The sequence below is a fragment of the Contarinia nasturtii genome, unplaced genomic scaffold (genome assembly GCF_009176525.2).
Source record: "Contarinia nasturtii isolate CC-2019 unplaced genomic scaffold, AAFC_CNas_1.1 Cnas_scaffold_350, whole genome shotgun sequence".
Lineage (NCBI taxonomy): Eukaryota > Metazoa > Arthropoda > Insecta > Diptera > Cecidomyiidae > Contarinia > Contarinia nasturtii.
In genome coordinates, this window is record NW_022197705.1 from 1,349,528 (window position 1) to 1,367,417 (window position 17,890).

Below are 17,890 nucleotides of genomic sequence, written 5' to 3' on the forward strand. Positions count from 1 at the left end.
CAATTCGAATTGCACTTCAATGAAAAAAGTTTAATTATTTGAGTTTACGTTTAAAGCAACTACTGTTTCCATTTCAATGCTCATTTTACGCTACTATTAAATAAATACATATTTGATGTTCTTACAAAGGAATGTGAAGTATGAAGCGCTGTGACAAATGAATTTAATAAAAGGTTTGCGCATCGTTTGACCGATTCGTGAATGCGGAGCTATTATATATGTGATTGAAAACAATGGAAAAAGTATTCCTGTAAATGAAATTTCAAAACGAAAGGGAGAAAAAAAATACATTTATCGATTAATATTTTTTCATTGTGATAACAATGATTTGTTTGAAAAAAGAATACTTCAAATTGTATAAAAACATTATTAATATGTTTTTCTCTATATATTATCGTGGTGTGATGTAAATATTTTCATTTTCTTAACAAAACTCACCGATTCGGACGATTTCAAGTGCTTGTAAGGCCATATTTTTTCGTCGGAACCCAGGTAAACCTAAAAAAATCATTATCGATTGTAAAGAAAATGCGAGTAAGCAAGAAGATAATGCTATTGTAAATGTATCTTACCTTCGTACCATATACTGGCGAGCAACTGTTGTACATTTGGATGGGCAACAAACTGTGAGAGAACAAACGATAGGATAAAATGACATTACATTGTATATACTTGGTCGTTCATGAATGCCATAATTTCATGAAATTGATTGAATCGGCTCATTTTTTACAATCGTTTTCGGTCTGTGAGGTAGAAAAAATGCGGTAAATAGATTGAAAGATGAGATAAAAACCTTTTTTTGTCGTAATTTGATTGCCAATTTCAAGCGGTTCAGGTGCATTCGTTCGCCGTGTTCAAACATTGGTGTTGATAAATTGGTTGGATCATGATTTAGCATGACTTCAAGTTCATTTGATGTTCGTGTGTGATCTAATAATGCGGTCGCAAAATCTTGACATTGTCTTCTCAATTCTTGGTATTCACTCTGAAATTTTATGCAAATTCGATCGATTTCGTTTCAATTCAAAAAGTGTTTTTATTTTGGCATCGTTTTTACATATATATTGTTATTATTATTACGGATTAGAATATTTACGCATTGGTATTACCTTGAATTCATGCTCCAAAAAGCTCAAGCGTCGCAGTTCCCACGAGAGTTCAAAAGCGGTTAATATAGGATCTTTTGAAGAGAGTGATATCAAACTTGGACTGGCCAGTGCTCTATATGCATTTATTCGAGAACGTGAGTGTCGCAGCGAATCATCCAAGCGTGAAATTACACATTCATCGCAACCACATCTGTAAATCGAACAATAATGACATCGAAAATAAATCCAATGCGAATTTTTCATTCTCTCAATATTCTGGTTTTTATCGTCCGAATTTCAAGTGATTTATGTTCATCGTATGTTGGTAAAATAACAAACCAAAACATTTATTATATCAAACGACAATATGAAACGGTAATTAAACTTCGTGTGGTAGTTGATAACTTCTGTGCGTTGTAAATGCATTGTGTTTGAATTTTTAGTCAAGTCAGTCAGCAGCTGAGTGCCAATAAAAAATACTTCATAAAATCCATTATTTGATCAAATCACAAGGTTTTTTTTCTGTATTTGTATGTGTAAATTCACAACAATTTTTTTTATCGTCGAACTTGTTTACAAACATTGCATATTTCAACAGCATCTAGTATGATAATTGAAAGTTAGCTGTTTCTTTTATATATTTCACAGTTTTTCTCTTGATACTACTTATTTTCCCAACAGATTTGCGATGATTAAGTGCTTTTGTTGATGTGCTGCAGATACGAAACCATTTCTAACGAGCAAAAAGCACGGACGGAAATAAAGAGCAGATTCGTTTGCGTTTTTTCCATCTTCCAATTCTTCTTCTTCTTCATCACATTCACTTGTGCAGTATGATTTTGTGGATATAGATAAAGCCCTTTTCACCAAATACTTTTCAGAATACTTTGATTAAATGCTCTTCACTTTTCGCTCGTATTCCAAACGATTGAAACAAATCCGGGATTATTTCGCTTACCCCATGTTTCACATCGATATTGACATTTTGTGTTCATGTATGTCTTTTGCCGGTGGCGATATCTGAAAAATTGATTTTACCGAACTTTCTAATGATGAAATATGTCGTTAGAATGAAAAATGAAAAATCATTATTAATCGAAAAACTTTTCGATACGCATAGCGGTATTTTATCGCTCCCTTACTTCCAACACCCAAAAATTGAGTGTACAAATTTGGAAAGAATCAACATTGTGCTTACAACAACGGATTAAACATATCAGTGCGGAACGAATCACATGGAAAACACAAAAATTCCTAACCACTGACATTTGGTAGTGACCGAATATAAATTCGACAACACAATCGAATAGCATTTCGCCGCGAATTGAGCCATAACATTTTTTTGTTTGTCATGAAGTTGTACATTTTTTTATCCTTTTTCTCATTTTCACACGTTTTCCATTGAATTTTGTTGCATTGAAACCAACGGGAACATTTACTAGAATTAGAATGTGGTGACCTATTTAATACCGCTACCATTCTGCTTTTTCGATTATGATGTGTAAGTGCCGCTATTTATCGTTTTTCGCCGCGAAAATTTTGCGCGCAAGCTTGTAAACAAAACGAGAATGTTTATGGCAAACAGTGTATACGAATGCGTTATGGAAGTAATAAAAGGCGACTGGTCCCTAAATTCAAAGCATCGAAACAAAAATGCGGCAATCTATGAAAATGTTGATTTGCGCCGAGCATTTACACAGACATAGCGGAGGAAACAATTTCATTCAAAAAAAAGTGTGATTGTGGTTTTTGGATCATTTAAATTCTGCAAATGTTGGTTTTGTTATATTATCATGTGGCTCTTTTGTGTTACGAACTTTAGAAAATTGTATTATTGACTTTCGTTTCGTTCATATTCACCATAGGTTTACATTGACCGTTTTTCAAAATTAATTAAAAATAACGAATAAATCATATTCTTGGACGGATAAACGGAACACTATTTTCATCATTTATATCCGATATTCCAATGTTTGGTGTTTTTTTCTCTCGTACTTTAATTGCCGTGTCCTGCCTAATAAATTGTATGCAAAATCAAGTTAATAATTTATCAAAAATAATCACTTACCTGGCGTCATGGGGCAAACTTAAATTTGCCCCACGGTCTAGTAAAATTTTTATAATTTCATAATTATCGCGATGTGCAGCTAAAATTAGTGGTGTTATATCTGAGGTGAACGTTGCAGTCTCAGAGGGCATTGTTTCCCATGACTAAAAAACATGTATGAAATTCAAATAGATTAGATTTTTTATTTTAATTTATATAAAATTGTTGGCCATAAAATTTAGCTATTAGTATGTAAATTGGATTCATCGTATGTTATTGAAAACTGAAAAATTGAGAAAATTGCACCAAAATCATACAGTCCCCATTGAACTATTGTTATTCTTTAGTAAATACGAATTAGTATTTGATATCGAACAGTAAATGAATACAGTGAGACCGCCTGTGGTTTTTTCCTGTGGTTTTTATTGTTTTCCTTCTCTCCAATGTTGCATGCAAATTCATCAGCTTCACAAACCTATCGACTGGGAATTGTTTCACGAAAATGACTAATGTATAGTGTACATTGTACACTGCTGTAGATGAATGACCATCAACTCTATTTGATTTTGAATGAAACTGAAAAAAATCGGGATGAAAGGCATTGCATGTTTACACAAAAGAAATCAAAAGTTTATCAATGGTGATGAAAGTTGGAATATTCCGTTTGAAATGCCTATTCACGTAATCGTGTTTTCATTTCATTTGGCGAAGCGAACCAAATCCTATATGTCTTTTAATAGAATATGAAAACGGAAATTCATTCAATTTATTGGAAAACTTCAAAGTGTTTTCATTTAATTCATTCAATCTCACACAGTATCATCGATTCGTGTGCTTTATTTGGAAAAATATTTACCAGAGACTAACAAAATGTCAGCAAAATGGTGTAAATGTGATATCATATGTAAATATGCACACAATGATTGACAAATAAATCAAAAAATTCATATTCATATTCAGTTATTCAATGATTTTTACCCCAGTTTTGTTTTCACTTGCTATTTCCAATTTCATTTCATGAATGATGAATGCGTTCGAAAACATAGGCGTGCTATATTGAAACAGAATTTTCAATTTTCATGCAAATTTGCTATGCTTCAACTCGAATTTCAAGTTCTTTATATTTATTGCGCATTAAATCATGGGTATGCCACACACAATATTTATTTATTCCTATTGATTTCAACACATGCTGAAACTATATCGTTAAACTGTGTATATATCCTACTATATAGCAATAGCGCAATATCAATGTGGGAGATGTTTCAAGTGATTTCAATTTGCACGGACCAAATAATTTGTTTTAAGCAAACAGAATAGCAGACTGATTGATGTCTCTAATTAGTTAATTTGATTGTTTATGAACAATCTCATATCGATTATTTTATTAATATGATTATAATTTGATATCCGTTGTCTCGAGCTTCATATTACAAATTTTAACTTATAATTTATTGAATCCAATTTGTGAAAAGTAATATAATAAACGATTCAGGTGAATAACCAAACAAGTAACTATCATTTTTGTGATAAATTTTTTAATCTCACAATGATGGAAAATTCTGGTCGAAATCGAAACAATATAAAATGTATCACACATTCGCATAATTGAATTTCTTCTATAAATTGCATTTCATGTGAAGTCAATTTGAATTTACACAACGTTCGTGAAAGTAATAAAAAGCATACGTACGTGTTGTCCCTCTTTTCGTTGGTCTTCATGATCGAGAAGCATTTCAACCGCTTCAACAAACTCCTCAGAAATGGCGTGTAAAAGAGCATCTTTTGTATCCACTTTGTAATTGATAAGTAAATCAACCATATCAAGATTTTCATTATCAATGGCCATTAGAAGTGCTGAGCGGCCTAATGGATCAACACAATTTATGTTGATGCGGTCATGTTCCTCGTTATCTTGAAGAATCCTAAAATTCATTGCAAAAAAAGTGCAGAAGTTTCATCATTTTCAAAAGTGCTGAATTTAATAATCTACAACACGCTTTGGCTATTATTCATTGTCATTGTAAATGAATAAAAAAAAGTGCTGCTCTAAAAATGTCAGAATATCCGTTCAAAATGTATAAATCTGTTGTAAAACTCGACTATCGAAAGTTTTGCTTTTTAAAAACCGCCATCGAGAAATGTATTTGCGTGATTCGTTAAACTCATCGGAAAATATATTTACCTTGTTTATTTAGCCAAATAACACACAGCTATCTTATTCTATATGCGAATGACATGAGTAATGCAATTTCTTCTGGTGCTACTTACCTTCTGGTGCCGGCTACATCGCCTCGTTCCACAGCTAACAAAAACTTTTTCTCATCGAAATTCAAAGCTTGGATCTCTTGATGTGGACGAATTACATTTTCCTCTTCCATCATGCCATGAATACTGTGTCGCTGCATGTATACAACATGACCCAATGAAAAAGAAAACCAAGTGAATTAGAAAATTCGAAAAAGGAGAGAAAAAAAACAAGAAAAAGAAAATCCGATAGAAGCAAGTAGACAAATTGAATGTGGGAATACATCGATGTAAGCAGATACATCGGAGAATGTTGATTGTAAAAAGGCAAAGTAAAGAATCAGAGGTTGAGCGTAACTAGAGCACACTAAATATGTAGATGATGGTGATGGTGATGGTGATGATAGTATGAAATGCGAAGTGCAAGGAAGGACGGAAGGATAAAGACGAAATTGCAAATAATTATATGGCGAAGCGTACACATGATCGATATTCAAATAAATGTATGTTGTATGTATGATTTGATAATATTATCTATTGAAATAGAAGTAAAGTGTCACACGCCAAATAATAAATAGTCATAACTCGTAATGATGTGGATATATGGAAAACGCTTTAATGGATTTGATCCATTTTCTTTGTTACGGTTGATATCATTGATATTCGTTGACGATGTCTCGTTTTCGCCGATATGCAATTACATACATCGTACACATAGATATTTAAATATGTATGCATATGTGTGAATACGATTGATTGTAGAGCACGCGATACGACACCAAACCAATGAATTGATAACAAAGGGTATGATTGACGTTCTCATTTGTTTTCTTTGAGTTACATTTCTGCAGAAAATATCTAATGAAAGCTTTTTCGCATTCTATTTGGCGTTTCATTCCATCAGAATATCTTCACATGAGTTCGCATTTATTCTATTCTTTATAGTTTTGCTGTTGTTGTTGTCATTTATTGCGCATACCTTTATTTTTTTATTGCAATATTTTGGATTATTTGCTGTTATCGGATCGTTGATATCAATTTTGAGTTCGGTAGCGCCCGAAAGGCGCCTTAAATTTGACGTCATTTTTTGAGCCAATGATGGTCTTCGTTTGCTAGCATCCCTTTTACATTCATTTAAAATGGTACTCGAATCCTGATCCACTTGATTATGTAGAGTATCTTCTTCGTTTTCTGTAAAATGGTAGAAATTAATTATAAATAACCTCTATCACACGAAATCAATACCCGTTGAATAATTTTGTTCCAATTGCGTCAAATCTGTTTTTTTTTCTATCGACTCCAATTTATACATAAAATTTGAATGAGAATCAATATTTTTCCCACTACATCCAACGCAAATGTTTGTGACAAGCAAATTCGAAAAAATAGAATGTAAACGATATGCCAATCTGACATATGACATGCTATTGTTTTCAATTAAAATATATGTGATGTACCATGTAATTGGTAGCATTTGTCGTGTGGCTCGGATACATTTTATATCCCCCCCACTGTGTATGTGTACAATGTGCAAAACTCATCACATCAATTGCTGTGTCAGTAATAATAAAAACGTATAAATATTAAATTCTTACCTCCTGTTGATATACTCTGACCATCGGCCTTCCATTGCGAGAACTGTGTGCATTTAGAATTGAGTGCAAAATGGAATGAAACCAGAAGTAAATTTAATACATTTGTGATACGGAGATAACAATTAGTGAGAGCAATGGTGGCAAACTTAAAGAAGAATGGCAGTGCATTAGATACGATGTTTGTTTCTTTTAAATTAATTAGCATCGATTGGAACGCATTGGTGAGTAAAAACTGGTCGCCTCTCTCAGATCAATAAACGTTTGCATTGACAGTGTTCGTTAAACGGATAGTAGTTTGCTGAAGTGGATAAGAATCGAAGGTCAAATATGGTAATATTTAATGGAATTCTGAAGAATGAAAACGACATTTTTACAAAATGCAAAAAAAAATGTAGGCTGTGGCTAATGAAAGACGTGTCGTTTCCATTATTTTTTTATTAAATCATGCGGAGACAACACACACTTAAGATCCAATTACATATCCAATTTTTTTCCTTCGTCTCTTTAAGCATATATATTCTGTGATAAAGAAGCATACTACTTTATTTAATTAGGCAAATTAACTTTAGCTAATAGGACGCATGAGATCGTTTATTTTTTTTGTCATCAAAATATCACTAATAAATAATATTCAGTCGTGAAAAATGTTCATATTCTGTGTTTTTTATTGTGAAACTTTAGTTTTCCCGGACCATCTTACCTTGACTTTTCGCTCTCGCTGCGCCGCTATCAAGCGGGATTGACGTCGAAGTGACTCCAGCTGTTCGAAATTTCAATATTATTTCAATCGCCGTTTATTCATTCAGAAAATATGCACTGTTACCGTTCAAACTCTTCTTCAATATTCCCACTGATTTCAGTCAATTTTCCTTGCAAACTTTGAAGAAAGAAATTTTAATCACCATAGACTTTTTCTATTCAATTCATCCAAGCTCTACTCTCGATTAGTCTATTCGCTAATGTGTTTCCATTAAAAATATCCTGAAATGTTAATTAAATGTATGAAATTTAATAATGTTTTACCTTTAAACACTTGCGATTATGTGAGACAATTTTAAGCAATTTTGAAGACGACTCAAAGGAAGAGATATGAGCTCAGTTTCTGTGCTGTAAAAAAAATGATGAACCCCTTGACATCTCAAGAAAAATGGCTCAGATGTTGCTCCAAACGTATATCTAAGTGGAGGACCACAACTTGGAGTATTTATTTTGTGTGGTTTAATAATTTAACGAATAATCGTATTTATAATGTACAAGTTGAGTATGTAATTAATGAATTTATGAACGTTAAATCCGGTTGGTACATACAATGCTTCATTTCTTTAACGCAATCAGTTTGCATCTGTTTTCTGACAAATTCTGTGTTGAACTTGGTGTCAGATATTTTAAAAGCTCAACAGCTCATTCAGGCACTTTAACAATCATTATTTCACATATAGTTCAGACAATTTACTCTAATTATGCTTCATTTTGATCATGAACTGAAAACAAATTACAAATAAAATGTAATTTTGAACAGCGTTTTCGATATAATTTTAAATTTGATGATTATACAAAAAAAATCTAAGAATGAACGTTTTTGCGCATAGAATTCAGAATCAGAAGCACGCAACCAACACATTCAGACGATGCGTTGTCTTGTTATCGATTCAGTACGTGCCGCACTTTTCGATGTTCTTTAGCAAGAAATTGAATCGATTAGAATATTCATGACCTCAGAAGAAATTTCTTAAAATATAATAGCAACATGTTCAAGTTCATACAAAAAGTATATGGACATATTTTAGTTTTATTTTGACAAATTTCTTGAGGTTACGGATATTCTAACCGATTCAATTGAAAAAGAGAACAGTACGTAAGTTAAACACCAAAAAGTGAATGACTACAAGATGCTGAACACAAATTGCTGGGTCTTTCGTTAAATTTCGTTGCACGTATATGAAATGTTTAAGAAGTCAAATATAAGCAAAAAGTGAACTTTTAGTGTGGAAGTGAATGGTTTTAGAAGATTTTAATTGCTATTCTTTGAATTGCGCTCAATTTCAATTTTAATGTTGTTCAATATAATTCATTCGTTTTGGTTGAACGCCAATTAGTGTATGCCAAAACTATCGATTTTGTTACTTATTTTCTCTTGTGATCGCTTTAATTTCGTGCCGACATTCACAGTGAACGTATGTGGTTTTGGTACATTTTCTCTGGTGTAAACACATCAATCTCGTAACATATGAGCGATACACAGTTCGAACAATAAACCGAAATGAGATGCGTTTGCATCATTTAAGGTTTTAAATGTATTTATGTTCGTACACTCCATGTACACTTATGTGTTTAAATAGAGCAGCAAATATCGAATAAAACTGATATTAGGCGAAACTTTACAGTTGATTGACATGCGAGATTTTGAATGTGCGAACGTCTCTTACCAGGCCATAATTTTAGAATTTTATCCACACCAATACCCACGTCTTTTTAAGAGCTTTGTTTATGGACAGGCATTTATTCACAATAAAAAAAAACACCAAATAGCGGGTGAATAAAAAAAGTCCTTGACGCCATACTCTCCAAACAGATATATGTGATGAGCGTTTTATATTGTTCAAAATGTTGAATTCGAAAAAAATGTTGAAATTTTCATCTCAAAATTCTTGCAATTTGTATGTGGTTTTGGGCAATTCAAATGTTCTACTTCCACTTTAATTTATTCAGTTTCATCGTGTGATTTTTCCTGGCATTAACATGACACATTTTCGTTTAATGAATCGTTTATTTTCCCGTTAAAACAATTTCACCGTGAAATGTTTATCGTGGTGGTAAGTGTTTGTGGCTTGATTTCATATTTACCGTTTGATTCCAATGATAATGATGAGATCATGCATATGAGACGAGTCTGTGAACGATGAAAATGATTGCATTGAAATGTTGTAGTTATTGGTGTTTAATGACGTCGTTGTTTGCATTAGTTTCATGTTTTTTTGCGGTTTCAAATGCATACCAATGTAATTATTCCATTCACGATTCTCACTGTCAAAGAGAAATAGGCAATAAACTAGCGCACAATGTCTGTCTTAATTATTCTCTTCACATTTTATAACAATGTTCGCGGGGATCTGTCGTTTTGTAGGTTTTGTGGTAAGTTTACTGTTGTTCACATTTTGCAATGAAAATCTTAATCTTATAACACAATGAAAATCAGCTCAACATAATCATTTATATACAACGTTATTTCTTCGTTCAAAAATATGACCTCACTAAATCTGGGCTGCTTCAAAACCTTGTGGTTTAATTTAAGGATTTTCGTGCCCAATAAAATGTAAACCAAATAATCTTGATACCACTGTTTAACGGTATCATTCATATTTTCGGATCTTAGATAACAACAGCATTTCGCATTATTCGTTGGCGTTAAAAATGGCCATAAAATGAATCAACACATTTTTGACCCATGAAAATAAGTTTCTATTCGGTTTGTTTGATATTTATTCAGGTTTGTTTTTGGGTTCTTTTTGAGTGGAACTGATGGAATTCAAAGTGTATATCAAAAGCTGTCTTAAACTTGACTCAACACGTTTTTTATATTCTTATGCAATACCTATTTTTGAACAGCCAATAAATTCAAAATATGATGAATATTTTGACAGGCAAGTGTCCCTTTTCAAACCTTAAAATGACAAAAATGCCATCATACATATTCTTTCTATTTTACTTTAACGAATTGTCATGTTGAAAAACAAAAAAAAAATCGTTCGTGTTTAAAGTACACCAAAAAAATTTGAATTTCATAATAACGTATTGTCTAGAAATTGGACAGTCACCAATAAAAGTTGAAATTTTTAATCCGTAAGAGAAAGAGAGAGAGAAAGGAAGAAATAGAGAGCGATATATATAAAGAGAGACTTTGTATGTTATAGGAAGTACTGATACTTCCGAATTTGCTATATAACTATGATAAATCAATCGAAATGTCAAAATTTTTGCATGCGCCCATAAATTATGATTTTGCTCATGTACCAGATCAACTGAAAAGCGAAGAAAAAAGTCTGTTGGATAAAATTCGACTCTCCTACTCTATTAGTATTCAGCACGTTTCAATGTTTATCTTAAATTCAAACATGTGAACATATATCATAGAAGCCTTTTGTACAATTTCAAACAAACATAACGAATTCGATGAAAACTCAAAATTTGGAAAATTCTTCGGAGAAATTCCAATTTTGTGTTATCAAAATCTAAGGACATTGAATATGCTAAAATGAACCGCAGTATACAGTACACGCCTTCGGACATTTAAAAACGTCACAACATCAAACCATGTCGACAGAATAGAATGAAGTCACAACTTTGCAAGTATAAAAAGCTTCAACGTACCACTTAAAACTATAATTTCAAGTAAAATGATGCGCTTAAAAGCAAACTTTCCAACTAAAATCAACAATAAATTCTTTATGTGAAATGGAACGAAAAAACATCTCTGTTTGAATCTACAGATGAATGTTGGTTCACTTGTTTGAAGGTAATAAACGTTTCTAACACACATTTTCTGTTTAAAGGAGAATCTTTAACTATCCAACAAATCATTCGTTTTCCATTGTTGGTTTGTGCCAATTTTTCCAACGCCCTTATTTTTATCCGCTGACAAAAATGCATAAAAAAGTAAATTCCCATTTTCCAGTGATATTTTTTTATGTATAAACATTAAAATCATTAATTTTAAGCTTTTTTCCCACCCTTTTCATGATTATATACAAACATTTGCATTACGATTTTTTCCATGCCTGTGATTAAACACAATGAAAATTTGCTGTACTGAATTAAGCGAATTGCCAATTCCAGTGTTTCGCTTGGTTCGTTTCAACGTTTGTTAAAATCATTTCCATTTATGTGTCCCTTATATATTTTTTCAAATCTGCGTTGATTTCACTCATTTTTCTTTTTTTTTTGCGTCGCTTACTTTGTGTCCTTTTAATGTACATTTTTCTTCGTCGTGAATTCGTCTTATTTCAAAGTCATCAGTATCGTTATCTTTATTGTCGTGAGCTCATTGTAAAAGACAAGTGAAATGGCTTAGCGTAACTGAAAACCACACTACCATCGACATTTTATCCTTTTTACACATCTTGTGCGGACGGTGTAATACCATATCTAGTTGAGAAAAAAATGCACAACATTTTTGTGTCGTTTCTATTTCTTGTTTTTCTTCTAAGAAAGAAATATAATGTTTAAGAAGAAAAATTGCAGAAACTAGCCCGAGGCTTTAAAATAAAATAAGTACACAAAAAGACATAAAAGAAAAAAAAAAGTGTTCCTAACGATAAAAGCGGACACCCACTTGTTTGTCTATCATTGTTGCGATCCAATTATAGTTTAACTATGAAATCATTTTTCATGCGATTTTCATTCAAACATTTAGCATTTAATGTCGCTGACATCGCAGCAAAGCGAAACAAGAAAAAAAAGAAACCACAATATATTGCCCGTTAATTTATTTGCCATGGGTCTTTGACATGAAATACATGCAGCTCGGAATATACCGCGAAGGCATTCAGCACACAGATTTCAATTTCAAATTGTAGGCGCACGAGGATATTTATTGATTTTTTAACAGTGCGATTGCATGTGTAAACGTGAAAAAATGTCGGTGAAATGAGGCCACTCATTCATACAACGATGTCGAACGTGATGCATTTTCTTCATATATGTCTGTTAAATGTATTCATTCCGTCCAATAATTCAACAATACAAAGCGCTTTAATACTGGATCCATATCGAGAACAAATTGTGATGGGTTCCAAATAGGAACATGTATATATATGTTCAGTTGTATAAATCCGATATTTGAATGAATAAAAAAAATAATCACAATATAAACGATTTTCTGGTAAATTGCATGTAACTTCTAAAAGCAAAGTCGGAACGGCAGTCAAATACGGAGATATCTACTCCTTTCCTTTTCCAATTGCACACAATATGCAATGTGCAGTAGACATGAAACTGCATACGAAAGGAAGACAATGTGTTTGCTCACATAAATATATAAATGCAACCTTTGAAAATAGTGTATGTATACGAATCGATTTCTCTGACATTATATGTCTGTTGAATTTACGAGCATATTTTAACATGATAAAATGTATCGCCATCATCACTAGGTTATTATACGCTATAGCGTACAGAACCGATATGAATGACACAATTTTTGTTCGTTCTCACTCATTAAATCAAAAAGAAGAAAGACGCCAACCGAGCTTGAAATCGCACTGAACAAAAGCAAAACGTTGGCGTAACCTCAGCTGCAATAATTTTCATAAGTTTTTATCTCAGTTTATTGTTCAGTTTGCTCTGTATGTCGTGAAATAAAAATGCTAGATTTCTTTTGAACTTTAATAAATAGGAATTTTCTTTTTATATTACAAATTTTAACTCTAATTACACTTGAGAATTGACGCAGAATGGTTGCTCTGTTCGCGTCGCGTGTCCCAGCGTATCGTATTCAAATGAAAATCAAATCATAATGAAAAAAGAATCGCGCCCAAACCAAAAGTGGATATTTCCTTCGCGTCTCTTTTATTGAAGTTAATACCCATAAGCATTTGGTTGTATCGTTGAAAATAATTAAAGAGAAGCGATTAGAGTTTTACCAAACAAAATTAAATGAAATTTTGTATCAAGTTGATACTATCAACAGCAAAAAGGCTGTGAAGCATTACCCGCATGTCTACTCTTTGACTTTGGACACTTTACGGAGCGTATATCGGTCGTGGATAAAATGTTGAAAGGACGAGACCATGAAGGTCTTTGTATAAATTTATCAAAACGAAAAAGGAGTCTGCAATGGCATGTGGCACTTGTTCGTCACATTACATAAAATAAGTTATAAACTCTCACTTCTGAACACCAAACACATGCCGAACATTTCAAGCTTTCCTTTTTCGTGATAAAAAGAAACACACATTCAATCTTGCAAGCATCGTAAGTGGCTACTTCAAAAAGATTGAGAAGCTAAAACTTCATGGATGCATGTTTCAAGAGCAGAAGTCAAACATAGTCAACTCCCTTCAGCCGGTTTCTTTTTTTTGATAAACTCTTTGTCAATGGAACAAAAAAGTACATAAAGAATCATCTCGACTTTACTTCTTCTTTTTCTTTGCATTTCTCTATTTATTTTGTTCATGAGGCATGCATGATATTGATTCTAAAAGTAATTCTCCTGGAGAATCAACTAAATTTTCCTTTTGACTGCCGTTTAATACTTCATCTCTCTGATCAATAGAATTTTCCGCCCCAGTCACATTGACTGCACTCACTTAGTTTCGAGTGCATGAACGTGAGCTATGTGAGAGTGGGTTCATTCCCAACGAAAAATGATTTATATACAATGATATCATTTCAAAGTGATACAATGAAATCAATATGACTACAATAATTGAGATAGCACTTATGTGAAACAATTCATACATGCCCCGTTCTTTTGTATTATTATTATCACTACATTTTGCTTGTTTTTACGTTCATGATGTGGTTATTGTGGTTACTGTTCGCTGTATCTTTTCTGTTCTTCGTCACAATGGAAGATGGACCACAAAAAAGATTTAATTGATGTCAATTTGGTTTCCTTCTACTGGTCCAAAATATCGCCAGAAATTCCATTCCTGTTCGTTCACAGCGCGTCAGTCAAATTTATGACATTTAGGCCATTTGTTTGCAAGCAAAAACAATTCAAGATACGTTGGTTTTATTTGAAAACTTTATCGGCAAAACTGTGGCACCGATGTTAAAACGGTTGAATGGAATAGCAAATTCATTTGATTGTAAATAATAATCATGCACTACAAGCCAAATGGATTATTATTCTTTCATTATGAACGCATACTTTACTACCACTAGCGATTGGCCAATATGTTTTATTTGAGCAACCTCATTTCATTTTAAGCCTAGGGGCTAGACACGACTCTTAAAATTCAAATAAGTTTGATATTTTTTTTTACAATTTTTTCATCTTCAAATTCTTCTGAAGAATGTTTTGGTCTTGGACCTTTTTTCGTGATCGAATTGTCAACACTGCAATAGTTGCATTCACATTATGGAAAATGAATCTCCTAGCTTCTCCTAGTTTCATGTAGTTTTTCAAGAATTATTCTTTGAAAGTTGATAAAAACCGCCAAATATATTCAATTCAACCACATTTCACTAATGAAATATGATGAAAGTTTTGATTGAAATTTATCAAAAAAAAAAGTGACTGAATGAGTAGAGCAACTCAAATGAAATCTCAAGCGTATCAAGAACGACGAAAATAGAAAACGTTTGGACTGAGCGAGTCAGAGTGTACATATACTTTGTTGTCATCAGTGATAGCAAACAATATTAACAAATAAAGTAAAAAAAAATCCCATTTCAAAAATGCATTTTTGTTGAATTTTGAATTCTTCGCTTTGCTTGCCATAAACCAACCCAAGAGAATAAAATCGAATAAAACATGTTCCAAATAAAAAGTTTAAGTTTGTTGCGGCTTGATTTTTTTTAAACTTTTTATGTTTTCCAACTGGTTCCTTGAAACGTTTGCTTGGATGTATTGCACGCTTTTCTTTGCTTCGGTTGAATGAACGTAACGAAATTGTTGTTCTTGAAACGAATATGTATATATACACAGAGTAGTGAACGGCTACTTTAATTGTTCAATTGCTTGAATAAAATTATATTGCGATTGCTTAAGCCTACGTAAGATTTTCCAAAGAACTACCAATATTTTGTAGATTGTCATCAAGAGTAATTAAGAAAACTTCATCTGAATGAGCAATAAAGTACCAATTTGAAAGCTTTGTTTCATTTTATTGCCTATTCGATACATATATACGTTTCAACATGATTCATAGTTCACTTCGAGTGAGTTAAAGGAAGAAAGAGTGAATGAAAAAGTGCACAATTTAAGACTAGAATGAAATGAGGAAAAAAGTGCACACGATAACAATAAAAAAAAACTACGAAATGATGGTTGCATATCACGCAATAGGTTATTGCTCTAGATTTTATTTATGCACAGATTTTTATGCAAGTGTCGTACACAAACACAGGTAAACACTTAACTCACGCGAGACACATACGACCGTATATTTGTTTCACCCACTGTTTTCATTCAGTCAGCAGTACATAGTTATAGTTTAAGCACACACACTCTCAAACACTCACATTTCCGTAGAGTAAAAGAAAACGAAGGGAAAAGGAAGAACAATCGTCGATTGTAACAGAAAAAAATCTACTCACGAAATGGGGCAAGAATGGAAGAACAGGAAAAGGAACACGGTAGCAGTAGCTTACTGACACAAATTCACACACAACCATGCTGACTGGCTTGGCAAATTGAGTTTATGGATTTGGTATAAGGGATAGCAATCGCGCGCGCGATGAAACAACGAAAGGAAAACTACCAAAAGAAGTTTTATTGATTAAAAAATCCGGTTAAAATGCAACCGATATATATTAACTCACGCTTATAAATTCACATTCTAAAGCAATTCTTTCAATTCTCGTGCTCGGATTTCCTGCGGCTCATTCACTTCACATTTTCTCGTATTTTTTCCTCTCGGTTTCTGTTGTTGTTGCATTTTTCACAAACGAAAATGAAAATATGCACTTGTTTCGATGCGAAAATAGTTTTAAGAGGAAAACTGAGTACATACACTCTGTGCATATGGTTCTTCAAAAATTCGTATTCAATTTATTTTAAGAATCGATTCCATTTAGCGCTCAATTTCATGAAATTTATTCACATTTTTCATGATTGAAACGAATTTCCAAGAGTCTATTATAATTATTATTCATGGGGGCAATGAAATGGGCGAATAATGCATTTAGCATTTGTGAAAAATAAATATTTGTGATAAATACTAGCAAGTCATAGTCATTGCTAGCTCTTTGGAAAAACTGAGTTTGTATTAACGCATACAACGCGAGTGAATAATAATTTTATGCCATCTGCAAATACATCGTAACAGTTTGAATAATTGATAAATGTCATCCCTGATTTAAATTATACGTCTCCTCTTGACTTTTAAACAGAGTACTTAATTCGTTTACTCTTATCCATTAGCATAGTACAAGTTGAATAGATTAATATTTTCCACATCTTCAATTAAAACAATCATATTTTAAAAGTCGTTTTTTCATCTCTTGAACAAAAATTTGAATAGATTTACCAGACATATTGCAGTTACATTTAACTCGATTGATGGTTATCATTTGTAATTTAAACAGACAATCTCCTCGTTTTATCTCGTATATTTTATTTATACGAAGTCACACGTGCATAATAATCCAGTACCAAATAAAGTTTCACGATCGAAGGAACTTTCGTGGAGGTTTGTACGAATGATATTACCACATATTCATTGCACGTTTTACAGTTGAATTATCTCTTTTATTTTGGATTATGAATCTCTGACTCTTTTGCACATTCAATAAGACTCTTTTTCTGATATTTTTATTTATCATGGATATCACAAAACTCATTTATTCAAAATGAAAATAATATTTTCGTCGAATGTGATGAGACAATAGCCGCTAAGTTCTACACTTCGTTTGGCGTCATAATTTAATTCCATTCGTATTGTTCTTCATTTTTTTTGCACATTTAAAGCACTTCATTCGAATGTGGGTGTTTAAAAACTTGATTAAACTTCATATTTTGCACCATCAACGAATTAACTATATGCACTCTCAAAAAAAGAAATATCGAAAACAAACGGTTCAACAAAAAGTATGAAATCGAAACTGATATACGAAATGAACCAAAAACGGTTACAATTTAAAAAGGCACAACGCACAAAACACAGACTGAACTGAACGATATAGCATTACACTGCCGAATGATGAATCGAATGGTGGTGGGTAACCGTTTTATACGTGTGAACGGATGG

At 32.5% G+C, this 17,890-nt stretch overlaps 1 protein-coding gene and 1 long non-coding RNA gene across 2 annotated transcripts in view; both read right to left on the minus strand.

Moving 5' to 3' along the window:
• The window catches only part of LOC116338345 (transient receptor potential-gamma protein), a 17,425-nt gene extending 10,863 nt beyond the window's left edge, over positions 1-6,562 (minus strand). Inside the window, 9 exon segments of the mRNA XM_031763532.1 lie at positions 126-248; positions 439-498; positions 573-624; positions 794-985; positions 1,110-1,299; positions 3,157-3,299; positions 4,829-5,060; positions 5,407-5,537; positions 6,362-6,562. Coding sequence (XP_031619392.1) covers positions 126-248; positions 439-498; positions 573-624; positions 794-985; positions 1,110-1,299; positions 3,157-3,299; positions 4,829-5,060; positions 5,407-5,537; positions 6,362-6,466 — 1,228 coding nt within the window. The 5' untranslated portion in view covers positions 6,467-6,562.
• Positions 6,563-6,977: 415 nt separating this feature from the next.
• Positions 6,978-17,807, minus strand: LOC116338346. Its single transcript, XR_004200868.1, has 4 exons — positions 17,171-17,807; positions 7,801-7,958; positions 7,678-7,737; positions 6,978-7,020 (listed from the first exon to the last, which is right to left on the minus strand). It is a non-coding gene; the product is annotated as an uncharacterized LOC116338346 (long non-coding RNA).
• Between the last annotated feature and the right edge of the window lie 83 nt (positions 17,808-17,890).